At 44.8% G+C, this 16263-nt stretch overlaps 1 protein-coding gene across 1 annotated transcript in view; it reads left to right on the plus strand.

Moving 5' to 3' along the window:
* Nucleotides 1–16263, plus strand: part of TBC1D15 (TBC1 domain family member 15) — a 114004-nt gene that overhangs the window by 14115 nt on the left and 83626 nt on the right. The window contains exons 3-4 of the mRNA XM_030214306.1: nucleotides 13378–13476; nucleotides 13670–13744. Coding sequence (XP_030070166.1) covers nucleotides 13378–13476; nucleotides 13670–13744 — 174 coding nt within the window. The remainder of the gene's footprint in view (nucleotides 1–13377; nucleotides 13477–13669; nucleotides 13745–16263) is intronic.

A 16263-nucleotide genomic window follows, 5' to 3' on the forward strand; every position in this document is an offset into this window, starting at 1 on the left:
CCACGTGTTCAACATTTTGAGGTGTAATAATTGTTAAACTCTCAATAAAAACTTTAATGTAAAAAAAATATATCTTTTTTTTTTTTTTTTTTTCTTTTCTTTCTTATGAATTGAAATTCTACTGACAGTATTTAGGGGCCCTTTTACAAAAGGATGGTAGTTCTGATTCCTGCCACACGTCAACTCCAGCGCTAGAAAATATTTTACAAATTTCTAGTGCTAGGGCAGCGTCACGCTACCGCCAGAGCCCCTACCACCTCATAAATAGGAGACTGTGAGGGCTCCCCCAGGAAATAGCCCCGCAGCAAGTGTTTAACTTACTACACAGTCATTTCCTTATTTAAAAAAAAAAAAAAAAAAAAGCTTTTTACCGGTGGCAGTAAAAGGGGGCCTCGGTGTGTGGCAAACTCGTATACTGACACCACCGTAGGCCCCCCCCCTTTTTTTTTTTTTTTTACTTCTGTTTGGTAAAAGGGGCTTTTAGTGTTCTGAGATTAAGGGGTCAGTTACTAACATTCATTAAGGCAGTAGCACAAAATATTTGCCCTTTTAGGGCTAGATTCTGTATATGACGCCAGATTTACACCAAGTAAAACTTGGTGTAAATAGTGACGCCTGGTTAGGCGCGGAGCAGGTGTGTGTTCTATAATCGTGTGCGTAGATTTTCAGAACGCCCATGGTCCACTTATTCCACACCCTTTACCATGCCTTATTTTTGGCAGCATGCATTAGAATTTATGCGGTCTACTTTACAGAATATAGCTAGCAAATTGTGCGTTTAAATTCTGATTAATGCCAATTAGTATTGACAATTGCTTTTTAAATGGCAATTATCAGTGCTGGTTGGCTTGATTGCACGTGCAAATCCAGAATACGACCGGATTTGCATATGCAATTTTGGTCGCACTGTATAGAATCCAGGGATTATTATAAATTTAATGGCACACCCATCACACACCAGTTGAAAAATGCTGATTTGAGCATTTGTATTTTGCTATTTGTATTTGAAGAGAGAGTGAAACTGTTCATAGTTTTACAGAAAGTTTGTTAAAACATTGTAACGCTTCTTCATGCTCCAGCCTGTTCTGTAAGAACGTCTTGTTACAAAAGTATTCTTGTTGAAGTTCATACAGCTTACTTTGTTCAAGCTTTATTTGTGAATTGGCTAGTCTTCTTTCGTTCTGGATATGTAATGGAGTGTAAATTACTTTGATATATAGATTAAAAACATTATCCCTATAGAGCGTGCACCATATTCAGTAGAATTCAAACTTTAGTGCTGAATTTAATATCATTGAAGCAATTCCTTTTATGATGAGCAGTTTATGGCTTGTCTCATACATAAAGAAATTTTCAACGGCCTGCCTGAAAATCACCAGGATAAGCCATTGGGCTCAGAATCCTGTCTCCAGCAGTGGCCCCTCTAAGTCAAAAGCCCCCACGGATTCTAAAAAAATAGACCAAATTTCCCCTAGCTCATTTTGAGGGGCAAGTGATAACTTCCACAAGTCTTCCCGAATAATGACCTTTTATAGACATTTCCTCCAGTAGTTTTACAAAGCTTTTTATTTTATTTAATTATTTATTTAGCAATATATTGAAACATAGTACAGATGCTTAGTTGCCCAAGAGTGGAGGAGTGGCCTAGTGGTTAGAGCACTGGTCTTGCAATCCAGAGGTGGCCGTATCCTATGGGCGTATCTATTGTTAGGATGCGCTAATTTTTAGCGCAAACTAAAAAGTTTGCACGCCTTTAGATTGTGAGCCTTCCAGGGGACAGAACAATACCCAGTGTACCTGAATGTAACTCCCCTTGAGCTACTACTAAAAAGGTGTGAGCAAAATTGAAACATAATAAAATAAAATAAACCCAGATATGAAAATATATAAAGAAAAATTCATAACTCTTCTTTAGACCATAGTTAAAAGGAGGGAGTAGGTTCAAAAACAATAAGGAGATCACGTGGAAATATATTTATGCAAAGGTTCTAATCTGAACACACTTCACTGTATATCATTCTAAGGTTTTTTTTACAGGGCTTCAGCAAAGTGTTTTCTCTCTCTCCTCCTGGGCTGAAACGGGGGTAAAAGCCAGTAAAGTAAAAAAATAAATAAATAAAAATTGGCCGAGGAGCTCATCAGAGCCCAGAACAATCAAGTTTAAAAACAAAACAACAACAACAACAACAAAAAACTGGTTACATCACTACAGGCATTTCCTTTATCTGTGTGCTACCTAAGAGAAAGAGAGGTCAGTCCTCTGTAACAGCTTTAAGCATAAACATGCACCAGCTGCCAAACTAAAGAAATATACTTCCGAAGTTAGGCCGTCTACAGGCTTAAAACACACTGTTCTGTCACCGGGAACTTCTGTGTTTGTCCCATGCTTTCTTGAATTCCCATCACTGTTTTCAATCCCACCATTTCCCATTGAAGTGCATACCAGGCATCCACCACCCTCTTTCCTCATGTTGCTTTTAATTTGCTTCCTTGTATCTTCATTTCATTTTCATTTCCTTAAAAATTTAAATGTTTTTACACAAAAGTTTACTCAGTTTGACAAGAAATTCAGTTCTGATTCAAAAAAGATATCTGAAATGGATAAGAGATTGATATCTTTGGGCAAAGAAACGGAAGTAAACTCTTCTGCTATAAAAAAAAACTCTCAACAAATTCAAGTTAACCTAATTAAAGAAAATCTGTACCTTCAAAATAGAATTGAAATATTAGAAAATTACCAACGTTCCAATGCCCTCAGATTGATAAACGCATCCACCAATTTCAAAGATTTTCTATGTAGAACCATTTCGTAAGAGAGATTTATCACAAAGAGTTGAAATGAATGTTCAAACTTTGGATTTGACTCAAATTATTGAAGGAGACAATGAGGGCCTGACAACTGCGACACTTAAAGTGATTTTCATACTCCAACCAGATAGAGACTGGATACTCAAACAATTTTTCTTAAATAAAAGACCAGATTTCCTAAACTGTAAAATTAGAATGTATCCCGACGTCTCAAGATCTACCCAAAAGAAAAGACAAGAATTCCTCAAACTGAGACCAAAGGTTTTGCAACTTGGGGCATTATTTTGGTTGAACTTCCCGTGCAAGTGTGTGATAAAATTGAATTCAATCAAATATGTTTTTTTTTAGGTGAAACAACTGAACTTTTTTCTGGAAGCTAAGCTGAGAGACCCACAGTCTCCATTATTAGGGACTTTAACAACTTCAACCCCATAAATAATATATATATTACCTGGCCTGCCTATACTAACTGCCAAGTTAAATTTGGAAGTTGATTTCCAAATTTGATATATATGTTTTTCCTTGAAATTGTGATAACCCCTCGATATTGTGGACTATAGACAAGTATTGATTTCCTATCCTATATTTTTGATATTTTTATCTTTTTTTTTTCCTTTATTGATATTGTTATGAAAAAAAAAATTTGGAAACTAAATTGTCTTTTTCTGTATTTCAAGATGTAATGCTTGATATTTAAAAGAAAATTTATAAATAAAAAATTAAAAAAAAAAAAAATTAAATGTTTGTCTCATATCTCCCTTCCCTCCTCCAGGGTATAGATATTCAGGACTTCGAGTCTCTCCTCATATGTGTTGTGGTACAGACCCTATACCATTTTGGTCACTTTCCTGTAAATGACTTTGTCTTTTTATGTCTTGGCAAGATAAAGCCTCCAAAATTGAACCTAGTACTCCAAATGCAGTCCCACAAATGACTTGTGCAGAGGCATTATCAACCTTTTTTTGTTTTGTTTTTCCCCTGCTTGTTTTACCCTTCTCAGTGCAGCCAGTCATCCTTCTGACTGGCCACTGCATTGCCACATTGTTTTACCTCCTTGAGATCCTCAGACACGTTATCAACCTGCCAACTCCTATTGCATATACAGTTCTTTTGGATTTCCGCACCCCAAATACATCACCCTACATTTCTGCACATTAAATCTTAACTTCCAAGCATTAGCCCACACTTCTTACAATTTTTGTTCTCATGTATTCCACTCCCTCTGGGGAGCCACTTTTCCTTTTAATCCTTTAACAAAATCACTCACATATATATTGAACAAAATCATCCTCAGGGTGGATCCCTGAGTCACTCCACTACTCGCCATTCTTTCTTTTGAGCAAATTTCATTCACCCTCTGCTGCCGTTTTCTGATTCTGTTTATCACCTTGGGTTGTCTATTTTTTTGTTGTTGTGACGAGGGAGGAATTTCTTTCTTTCTGTCTCTCTCTCTTTCTTTCTTTTTCTCTTTTTTTCTTTCTTTCTCTCTCTTTTTTCTCTTTCTCTTTTTCTCTCTTTTTCTTTCTCTTTCTCTTTTTCTCTCTTTTTCTTTCTCTCTTTTTCTCTCTTTTTCTTTCTTTCTCTTTTTCTCTCTTTTTCTTTCTCTCTTTTTCTCTTTCTCTCTTTTTCTTTCTTTCTTTTTCTCTCTTTTTCTTTCTCTTTCTCTCTCTTTTTCTCTTTTTCTTTCTCTTTCTCTTTTTCTTTCTCTTTCTCTCTTTTCTTTCTTTCTTTTTCTCTCTTTTTCTTTCTCTTTCTCTCTCTTTTTTCTCTTTCTCTTTTTCTCTCTTTTTCTTTCTCTTTCTCTCTTTTTCTTTCTCTTTCTCTCTTTTTCTTTCTCTTTCTTTCTCTTTCTCTCTTTTTCTTTCTCTTTCTTTCTCTTTCTCTCTTTTTCTTTCTCTTTCTCTCTTTTTCTTTCTTTCTCTTTTTCTTTCTCTTTTTCTTTCTCTTTCTTTCTCTTTCTTTCTTTCTCTTTCTTTCTCTTTCTTTCTTTCTTTCTTTCTTTCTTTCTTTCTTTCTTTCTTTCTTTCTTTCTTTCTCTCTTTTTCTTTCTCTTTCTTTCTCTCTCTTTTTCTCTTTCTCTTTCTCTCTCTTTTTCTCTTTCTCTTTCTCTCTCTTTTTCTTTCTTTCTCTTTTTCTTTCTCTCTTTGTAGCTCTTCTTCAAGCCAACAGTGACAGCATAGTGAAGGCAGCTGTTCTTTCATCTTCCACTGCTGCAGCAGAAGTGACTTCTTCATGCTCTGGACCAGTTCCAGTCACTTGGCACCAGTGTTGTGATGACGTGGTGTCCAAAAATGTTCTATCCTTGTCTCTAAGTAAAACATTCCACCACCAGTATCTGGAGATTTTTTTCCCCAGGTATATACTAATTAGGAAACCAGAAATGAATATTCAGCATTTAACACATTTTAGAAGGGAGAGTTCATTTAAGGTGTCTGTGTTGCTATTGAGTTATACAACTTGCTTATAAATTCTGTCTTTATAACATAACAGTAATAATACGTCTTCCTGCTTCAGCAATAGGACGTAGTGTTATAATGCCATGAAATAGTTTTTTTTTTTTGTGTGTTACATTTGTACCCCACGCTTTCCCACTGATGGCAGGCTCAATGCGGCTTACATGGGGCAATGGAGGGTTAAGTGACTTGCCCAGAGTCACAAGGAGCTGCCTGTGCCTGAAGTGGGAATCCAACTCAGTTCCTCAGGGCCAAAGTCCACCACCCTAACCACTAGGCCACTCCTCCTCCACTGTTGCTACTATTTGAGATTCTACATGGAATGTTGCTATTCCACTAGCAACATTCCATGTAGAAGTCGGCCGTTGCAGATCACCAATGTGGCCGCGCAGGCTTCTGCTTCTGTACGTGCAGGACGTCAGACTCACAGAAACATGTAGAATCTCCAATAGTAGCAACATTCCACGTAGAATGTCCAATAGTAGCAACATTCCACGTAGAATGTCCAATAGTAGCAACATTCCATGTAGAATCTCCAATAGTAGCAACATTCCATGTAGAATAGCCAATAGTAGCAACATTCCACGTAGAATAGCCAATAGTAGCAACATTCCACGTAGAATGTCCAATAGTAGCAACATTCCACGTAGAATGTCCAATAGTGTGTCTTTTATTTTTGGTACATTTGCACCCTGCGCTTTCCCACTCATGGCAGGCTCAATGCGGCTTACATGGGGCAATGGAGGGTTAAGTGACTTGCCCAGAATCACAAGGAGCTGTCTGCCTGAAGTGGGAATCAAACTCAGTTCCTCAGTTCCCCAGGACCAAAGTCCACCACCCTAACCACTAGGCCACTCCTCCACTCCGAGGTTAGGGCCTCGGGTAAGTATGTTCAAGAACTGTTCAGACCCATCTGCTTTGTCTTCAGTTTCTGCTTTATCAGAGTCCGGCTAATTGAGCTACAGGGGAGACTGATGGAGCTTTCTTTATGTAGCCTCCCTACTGATCGCACATCTTTCAAAAGACACTGCTGCCCACCATGAAGCGAGTCTCTGTATCAGTATATCTTCATATAGAAGAGAAGATCTACAAAGTCGATAAGGCTTGTGTTTGAGACAACTTATTTTTTAAAGTGCCAGATTTAAACCAGAACATATCCCTACCATAATGTTTTTTTTTTTTTTTTCATATTTCAGTTATGATTTGTTTGGATACCTGAAGAATGCAGGGCCAGTCTTTTAGTGCGATACATTTTTTACTTATTCGTGCAAGAAAGAGGAGAGATGGTGTAAATTTACTTGAACTTCTTCCTTGTCATCCCACAGAGTAGTTTTTATTAGTTGTATCCGGCCAGATTCAAGGCATTTGTTTGTTCTTGTTACTGACCGTCACTGATCACCTGTTTCCCATTGCTTTCCTCCTCATCACCTGATACCATGGCCCAACTGCCTGAATTTCTGAGAAGCGTTGGAGGGGCTCTGTCGAAGAACAGTGAAACTCGGCCTTGGTTATGGCCAGGGCCTGAGTCATTAGTCCGCTGGAGCATATTTTAGAACTTGCCTCTAAGAAAGATAACTCGGAGACAAACACTTCCAACATTGATGCTTACTCCCGGTGTCTTGAATACTGGCCCCCCCCCCTCTCGGGGTGACTTCGTTAAACAACCCCTCTCTCAGGCTCTTCTTAGGGCGGATAGATCCATGCCCCAGTGTTTGCAGGCCATTCTGATCAGCCTTTCGTCCAGCTTGCTTGGCTTCTCCTTTGGGGTCCGTGCCCCGGGATTCTCAGCTTCTCAGGTTACCGGTAGGACACCATCCTTCTTCGGGCCCCTCTTCTTTTTGACTTCTTCCTCCTAGGAAATGCTTTTATGGGGCTTCTAATACCCGACCCCACCCTTTCTGGGCCTCTCCTAATTCCAGATGGGTCTAGAACTTTCATAGCTGGGGCTTCCGTCTTAAAAAGGGAAATACTTCTGGTCTCCCAGACAAGCCTTCACCAACCCTTAGCCTAAAAAGGGCCAGACCGCTTCTTACAGCCTTCTTGGTTTAGACTGTCATATGAGGCAGAGCTCCCTCTACTGGCTCCTCCCTAGCTGAACAGGGCCTTTATTGGTAGAGCTCCCTCTAGTGGCCTCTCTACTTCAAGGCATGACCTGTACTTGCCACAGAACGCAATGCTTATGTAATTTTTAATCCACGCGAACAATATTTAAATGTATGCTTCCATATCATCAAGCTGATCAATCCATAGACTGGTGGGTTGTGTCCATCTACCAGCAGGTGGAGATAGAGAGCAAACTTTTGCCTCCCTATATGTGGTCATGTGCTGCCGGAAACTCCTCAGTATGTTCTCTATCTCAGCAGGTGGTGGTCACACACAGCAGCAGCTCTGGCTAGGCCTCCAAGCCTAATTTTTAGGTTTTGTTGAGTGCCTGGGGTTGAGGGCTCTTTTGAGCAAGTGCAAACCTGGTGGTGCCAGGTCCCTCCTTTTCTCCCCCCTCCCGCTGGCTCCGTTAAAAAAAAAAAAAAAAAATTTTGAACGGCCTTAAAGGCGTTTATTTCGACGTTTATTTAAGCGTCTATTGCAGCTACTCACTGAGACACCAGGTCGTTACAACTCGGAGCGGACAGCAGGTAATTTTACCTTTTTATAGCGGGCGGGGGTTCCACGATTCTTCTCCTCGTGGCTCATGGCGTCGGAGGGCGAGGGCGCAAAGGGTCGCTCCCCGGGTCGCTCGAGCGCTTCTAGAGGGGATGCGGGGGTCTTCAAGCCGGATTCGCCCTTGGTGGGTGACAGTTTCGCGACCGATGCATGTCCCGGTCCTTCCTCCGGCGTGGCGGTTTTTTCCCGCCATAAACGCCCATCCCCCGCTCCTCGCCTCCGCCATCTTGGCCGGCCACGCGGCTCGGACGGCTTCTTCTTGGGCCGCCCTTGAGGTTGGAGACATTAATGCCATGAACGCCCTTAATTTGGGCGACGGCACAGAAGCGGCTAAAGTTAAGAGCCGTTCTTCCCGCGCGGCTCCTTCGCGGAGTTTCGCGCCGGACGCCATTTTGGATGCGCAGCATGTCTCTCCCCCGCTATTGCGAGCGCCGGTTGAGAGCGCGCCTAGGGCTGTTGCCCAGGCTGCGGAGGTGCACAGTCTGGGGGGTTTCTCCCCCGAGTTTGTTTTGCTGCTGCATCGGGCCTTCCTCATGCACACGCTGCCCCCGCTCCCTCCTCTGGTAAAGAGGTGAGGTTCCCAGAGGTAAACGCCCTCGGGTTGATTCCCAGGCCTTGGAGGAATTTGTCTCCTCCGATGTAGATGAGGGCAGCGTGTCTGAGGTCTCCCAACGGTCCTTTGCGGATTCCTTGGTGGAGACGGATCCCCGCTCGGATGGAGCGGATGACCCCTCTGCAGCGCGGCTTTTTCGCCCGGAGGATTTGCCCAACCTGTTGTTACAGGCCATGGACACTTTGAAGATATCCTCTCCGGAGGACGTCTCTCCCTCAGCCCCTGTTGGCTCTGCCATTATGCTGGGGACTAAGCGCCCGCCTAGAACCTTCCACGTGCATGATGCCATGCACACCTTAATTTCGGCTCAATGGGATGTCCCAGAAGCGAGCCTTAAAGTGGCTAGGGCTATGTCCCGCCTCTATCCTTTGGCTGTGAGTGAACGTGAGGCCTATCTGTGGCCTACCGTGGATTCTTTAATCACTGCGGTGACTAAGAAAACGGCATTGCCGGTGGAAGGTGGCACGGCCCTAAAGGACGCCCAAGACAGGAGATTGGAGGCGGCTTTAAGGTCGTCCTTTGAGGCGGCTGCTTTAAGTTTGCAGGCCTCAGTTTGCGGCTCCTATGTGGCCAGGGCGTGCCTGACTATGGTGCAGCGGGCTTCCCCCTCGGATCATTTCTTGAGGAATGATTGGCCAGCCCTGGAATCGGGCTTAGCCTATTTGGCAGACTTGCTGTATGATGTCTTGAGAGCCTCAGCTAAAGGCATGGCTCAGACTGTCTCTGCGCGGCGGTGGCTTTGGCTGAAACATTGGTCTGCTGACCACGCCTCAAAATCCCGCCTGGCTAGATTGCCTTTTAAAGGCAAGCTGCTCTTTGGGGTCGAGCTGGACAAAATCGTGACTGATCTCGGCACGTCTAAGGGCAAGAAGTTGCCGGAGGTCAGGGCTCGGGCGAGTGCTCGTCCCGGTACCTCCAGAGGACGGTTTCAGGAAGCCCGTCGGTACCGCCCGGGCAGGTCGGGTGCTTCTGCCCCCACTTCCTTTAAGAGGAATTTCTCCCCCAAGCAGCATTCCTTTCGCAGAGACCGCCGTCCCGGAGGTGCTCCCTCCGGTCCTCCCCCAGGGTCTCGTACCCAATGACGGGGTATTGGTCCACGCCCCAGTGCAGATTGGAGGACGGCTGTCCTCGTTTCTGGGCGAGTGGACCACAATAACTTCAGACGCTTGGGTGCTGGAAGTCATCAGAGACGGCTACAAGCTGGAGTTCTGCCGACCCTTAAGAGACGGGTTTGTACTCTCTCCCTGCAAGTCTCCGGTCAAAGCTGTGGCAGTGCAGCAGACTTTGGACAATCTGATCCGCCTGGGTGCGGTCGTTCCGGTGCCAGAAAGTCAGCTTGGCAAGGGGCGTTACTCCATTTACTTTGTGGTACCAAAGAAAGGAGGTTCGGTCCGGCCTATCCTCGACCTCAAAGGGGTCAATCGGGCCTTGAAAGTGCGGCACTTTCGCATGGAGACTCTCCGCTCTGTTATAGCGGCAGTGAAGGCAGGGGAGTACCTGGCATCCTTGGACATCAAGGAAGCGTACCTGCATATTCCCATCTGGCCTCCTCATCAACGCTTTCTGCGTTTTGCAGTCCTGGGCCGACACTTCCAGTTCAGAGCCCTCCCGTTCGGGTTGGCTACTGCTCCGCGGACCTTTTCCAAGGTAATGGTGGTCATAGCGGCCTTCCTGCGAAAGGAAGGAGTACAAGTCCATCCTTATCTGGACGACTGGTTGATCCGAGCCCCCTCTTATGCAGAGTGCGGCAAAGCTGTGGACCGGGTAGTTGCTCTTTTGAGCTCCCTGGGATGGATCATCAACTGGGAGAAGAGCCAGCTGCGCCCGACTCAGTCCCTGGAGTATCTGGGAGTTCGATTCGACACCCAAGTGGGCAGAGTGTTCCTGCCAGACAATCGGATTGTCAAGCTTCAGGCTCAGGTGGACCAGTTCCTAGTAGCCTCTCCTCTTCGGGCTTGGGACTATGTGCAGCTGTTGGGCTCTATGACGGCCACGATGGAAGTAGTGCCCTGGGCCAGGGCTCATATGAGACCACTACAACACTCTCTGCTGCAGCGCTGGACTCCGATGTCGGAGGATTATGCTGTGCGTCTTCCCTTGGATCCAGCAGTGCGCAAGGCGCTGAGCTGGTGGATGCAGACAGACAAGTTGTCTGCGGGAATGCCTCTGGTGTCCCCAGAGTGGATTGTCGTCACGACGGACGCCTCGTTATCGGGCTGGGGAGCCCACTGCTTGGGAAGGACAGCGCAGGGGCTCTGGTCTCCTGCAGAGGCAAAGTGGTCTATCAACCTCCTGGAACTCAGAGCCATTCGGTTGGCGCTTTTGGAGTTCATCCCGGTACTGGTGTTCAAGCCTGTACGGGTCCTGTCGGACAATGCCACGGCTGTGGCCTATGTCAACCGCCAGGGAGGTACCAAGAGCGCCCCTCTAGCCAAGGAAGCTATGAGTCTATGCCAGTGGGCGGAAGCGAACCTGGAACAGCTGTCAGCGGCCCACATTGCCGGAGTCATGAATGTCAAGGCGGACTTTCTCAGTCGCCATACCTTGGAGCCCGGAGAGTGGCAGCTATCTGCTCAGGCGTTCTTGGACATCACGAAGCGCTGGGGCCAGCCGAGCCTAGATCTGATGGCGTCATCGGCCAATTGCCAAGTGCCGCGCTTCTTCAGCAGAGGACGGGACCCTCGATCCCTGGGAGTAGATGCTCTTCTCCAACAATGGCCGACACAAGAGCTTCTCTATGTGTTCCCGCCCTGGCCCATGTTGGGCAGGGTACTAGACCGGGTGGCAAAGCATCCCGGCAGGATAATCCTGGTGGGTCCGGATTGGCCCAGGCGTCCCTGGTATGCGGACTTGATCAGGCTCTCAGTCGACGATCCTCTGCGGTTGCCAGTGGAGCAGGGCCTGTTACATCAGGGTCCCGTGGTGATGGAGGATCCCTCCCCCTTTGGTCTTACGGCCTGGCTATTGAGCGGCAGCGTCTGAGGAAGAAGGGCTTCTCAGACAAGGTCATCGCCACTATGCTGAGAGCGAGGGAAACGCTCTACTTCTACTGCTTACGCCAGGGTTTGGCGTATCTTTGCAGCGTGGTGTGAAGCAGGCTCTCTTTCTCCTTTCACTGCTCCAATTTCTTCAGTGTTGACGTTCCTGCAAGAAGGTCTGGACAAAGGCCTGTCGCTCAGTTCCCTTAAGGTCCAGGTAGCGGCTCTGGCTTGCTTCAGGGGCCGCCTGAAGGGTGCTTCCCTGGCTTCGCAGCCAGATGTGGTGCGCTTTCTCAAGGGGGTTAATCACCTGCGCCCTCCTCTGCACTCAGTGGTGCCTGCGTGGAATCTCAACCTGGTGCTAAGAGCATTGCAGAAGCCGCCGTTTGAACCCTTGTCAAGGGCATCTCTGAAAGACCTGACGTTGAAAGCAGTCTTTTTGGTGGCTATCACTTCAGCCAGAAGAGTTTCCGAGCTCCAGGCGCTCTCGTGTCGAGAGCCTTTTCTACAGTTCACTGAGGCAGGAGTGACTATTCGCACAGTGCCTTCCTTCCTGCCCAAGATTGTTTCTCGCTTCCATGTGAATCAGCAGCTATGTCTCCCTTCCTTTCGTAGGGAGGACTACCCAGAGGAGTACTCTGCTCTTAAATATCTGGATGTGAGACGAGTCATCATCAGATACTTGGAAGTGACCAATGATTTCCGGAAATCGGATCATCTGTTTGTCCTGTATACAGGTCCTCGTAGGGGTCTGCAGGCTGCTAAGCCTACAGTGGCAAGATGGGTCAAGGAAGCCATTGCAGCGGCTTATGTGGCCGCGGGGAAGGTGCCGCCTATCCAGCTGAAGGCTCACTCTACAAGAGCTCAGGCGGCCTCGATGGCAGAGGCCGGTTCCGTCTCCTTGGAAGAGATATGCAAGGCGGCAACTTGGGCTTCGGCCCATACATTCTCCAAGCATTACCGCTTGACTGTGGCTGCTCGGGCGGAGGCCCGGTTTGGAGCTTCAGTGTTGCGGTCAGGGATTTCTATGTCCCGCCCTGGGTGAGTACTGCTTCGGTACATCCCACCAGTCTATGGATTGATCAGCTTGATGATATGGAAGGTAAAATTATGTATAATCATACCTGATAATTTTCTTTCCATTAATCATAGCTGATCAATCCATAGCCCCTCCCAGATATCTGTATTGTTTTTATTCTGGTTGCATTTCAGGTTCAAGTTTAGTCTTCAGTTACTTCAGAAAGACTTCGTGTTCAAGTTTTTTCACTTGGATTCTTCAAGAGTTAAGACGAGTTTGTGTTACAGTGAGCAGCTGCATTCCTCTCCCCTCCGTTTTACGGGGCTGGATTGAGACTTAAAATTCTGCCGGCACTCCCTCCCGCTTCGTGCGGCTGTAGGGCAGTTTTGTACCCCTCCCGCTTCGGCGGTGTTAGGGTCAGTCAGCTCCTCCCGCGGTTGCGGTTGCAGGATAAGCCAGATCCCCCCGCATCGGCGGGTGTGGTGTCCCTCCCCCGCTCCGCGGGGATGAGCTGGACGGATTCCCCTCCCCCGTTTCGGCGGTGGTGAGCTGGGCAGAGTGTCCCTTCGTGGGTGTAATTCTCTAAGTGCTGAGTCCTGCGGATGGAGCTTTGATATCGACATACTGAGGAGTTTCCGGCAGCACATGACCACATATAGGGAGGCAAAAGTTTGCTCTCTATCTCCACCTGCTGGTAGATGGACACAACCCACCAGTCTATGGATTGATCAGCTATGATTAATGGAAAGAAAATTATCAGGTATGATTATACATAATTTTACCTTAACAGGAAGTTTATTCTTGCAGATATATCCTTATCAATTGCAAAACTTGGCGTTGTTTCAGGTTGTGTATGAACAGGAAGGCGTGTTTATCCATTCATGCTGTGAAAGAATTGATGACCAGGACAGCCTAACTTCAGGAACATTGCGTGTGTTTGAGAAGGTATTTTCATATTTAGTACTTAAAATGTTTAATTTAAAATCTGGTTCTAGTACATTAAATATTTTGTCTTATTAGACCTAGTTTTGTACAGTAGTGCTGTGACTAATAGTGTACTTTGTTATAATGTCTGAATTGCAGCTTTATTGCATTCATTTTATTTGAGAAATAATTCTTTCGGATGTCTTTGTTCTAGGATGCAGAAGTAATAGTGGAGTGGAGGCCGTTGGATGATACTTTGGATTCTGCTAATATTCTTTGTGCTGGAAAGGTATTCTCAAAGATACGTTACATAATGTATGTATTTTTTTTTCCATATGTTAATTGCACATGTATTATGATAGTGGAGAGGAATGCCCCCCCCCCCCCAACTATTTCGATTAAGCATTTCTGGTTATGTTTAAATATATTTTATTGAAGAGACAACTTCCATTTTGCAACCAACACAGAGAAATAGAACAATTAACTTTGCTCTTCAAAAACATTTTACATTTTTCTTCCCTCCCTTCCTCCCCCCTCCCCCCCCCCCCCCCAAAAGTCTCCAACAGTTTATTGATGGTACTTCAGAAAGAACATTTCCAAGTAACAAATGGAGATAAGATATACAGTACAAATGTGTGTGCGACTCTCGTAGAAAAGAACAATCTACCATCAAACATTTCTCCCAGCATTCTCCTCCCCCTCCCCCCCCCAAAAAAATCCCTCATAAACTGCTTTTCACATTGTATTGAAATCCATTTATGACCCTCTAACATAAAACTATATTGCAATGCTGCGTCACAAACATAAATAGTGGAACCTTCAACTATCACAGCAGTATTTAAAGGTCACTGCTCTAGCAGAGTGCCTGAACTCTGATGACACTCCACCCTAATTAAGTAACCGTCTATTAACCCCCCCCATGACCCTGTCCAAACCCTCACTATTAATGCAATTTCCCATTTTCTGTGTCCTCACTCTTCCTGACTGTTCACCAAACCAACAAAAATCAAAAAAAAAAAAACAAAAAACCACACATTTCTTCCTATCAGAGCTTGTTAAATATTAAGCTGCGAGCTTTATGTGACAAGGATTGTATATAGGGTTCCCACACCGCCAAAAATGCTTTTCGTCTTCTGGGGGCAGACCCAACCCCTCTGCGTTCCAACAATAGAAGTTCATGTAATTTGTTCCTCCAATGCCAGTAATCTGGTGGGGACTCACTCGTCAGCATTTCTGGTTAAAATATAGGGGAGTGCTGCAGATAACTTTGTAGTTTGTCTGACTTTCAATTTTCAAACACAAATTCTCCGCAGAATTTCCTTTTGAAAATTCTGGAGTGAGCAGGCGCCGTGAGGATTATTATTGAAATAAATTAAATAAAAGCTGTTCTTCTAAACTTGTGCATTATTTTCAGCCAAACTTAGGAGCCTCAGGAGCCCTTTTTATTAAACCTTTAGCGCATTGCTAAATTCTAAGAAGTCCATAGGTATAGCAGGGCCTTGCTACCATGTAGTGCACACTGAGCTTTAGTAAAAGAGCCCCTTAGTTTTCAGCAGAAAATGCATCTTTATTTAGAAGCTTAAAAGTTATACTTGTACATTTTGGCCTGCCATTCAGTTGCCTAATTTATGAGCCTAGCGTTGAACATCTGCGTTAAGCTACTAATATTTTTCCTCACTCTAAATCCGACATTGTCGCCATCCACTCACTTGTTGTGCTCCTAGGAGTCTAATGAAATTTTGACCATAAATATAGGCACTCGGTAAATATAGCATTAAAGTCCTTTGAATTTAGAGCCCCTTGTGTTCTCTGGAGGTGGAGAAATGAAATTTGCCATTTCCTCCTTAACCACCCCAGCACAATGTTTTGTTTTGTTTTCCTAAGGGATGTGTATGCATGCTCTGTTTAGAACGTAAGAGTAAACTAGCAGTATTATAGTGTCTATATTGGAAAAAAGGTGGAAAAGTCTCAACTAATACGGCAACACACAGGAATTTTGTTGCACGCACAAAAAGTCATCGTCGACTAGAAAACCCCCCGTGAAAAAATGTTCATTTTTTTGTTTTGTTTTTTTGCACATAGTGCTTGAACCCTAAAGACACTAGTTACATGTCCTTTCCTCTTAAAACATCATCATTATGGTTTCATAGAGTGCACAAAAACACTTATCTTTATAAAGTGTGCTCCAGCTTGCGTGTTGATGCCAACGGTCCCGTTTCGATATTCTTCTTCAGGGAACCATACCGCAAGACATTGGCTAACAGTGAGCAGTAATTGTTGCATGATATTTTAGAACATAAGAGTAGCCATACCGGATCAGACCAATGGCCCATCTAGCCCAGTAACCTAGGTCGTAAGTACCTGGCAGAAACCTAATTAGTAGCAACATTCAATGCTACAAATCCCAGGGTAAGTAGTTGCTTCCCCATTTTTTTCTCAATAGCAGACTATGGACTTTTCGTCCAGGAACTTGTCCAAACCTTTTTTTTTTTTAAACCCAGATAAGCTAACCGCTGTTACCACATCCTCCGGCAAAGAATTCCAGAGCTTAACTATTCGTTGAGTAAAAAAACCCCCCTCCTATTTGTTTTTAAATTATTTCCAAATAACAAATGTTCCAAGTATTTCCTTGTGTGCCCTAGTCTTTCTACTTTTGGAACGAGTAAAAAATCAATTTACTTCTTCTCGTTCTACACCACTCAGGATTTTGTAGACCTCAGTCATATCTCCCTCATCCGTCTCTTTTCTAAGCTGAAGAGCCCTAATCTCTTTAGCCTTTCCTCATACGAGAGGAGTTCCCCACCCCCT

This window comes from Microcaecilia unicolor, chromosome 9, assembly GCF_901765095.1.
Source record: "Microcaecilia unicolor chromosome 9, aMicUni1.1, whole genome shotgun sequence".
NCBI classification, from domain to species: domain Eukaryota; kingdom Metazoa; phylum Chordata; class Amphibia; order Gymnophiona; family Siphonopidae; genus Microcaecilia; species Microcaecilia unicolor.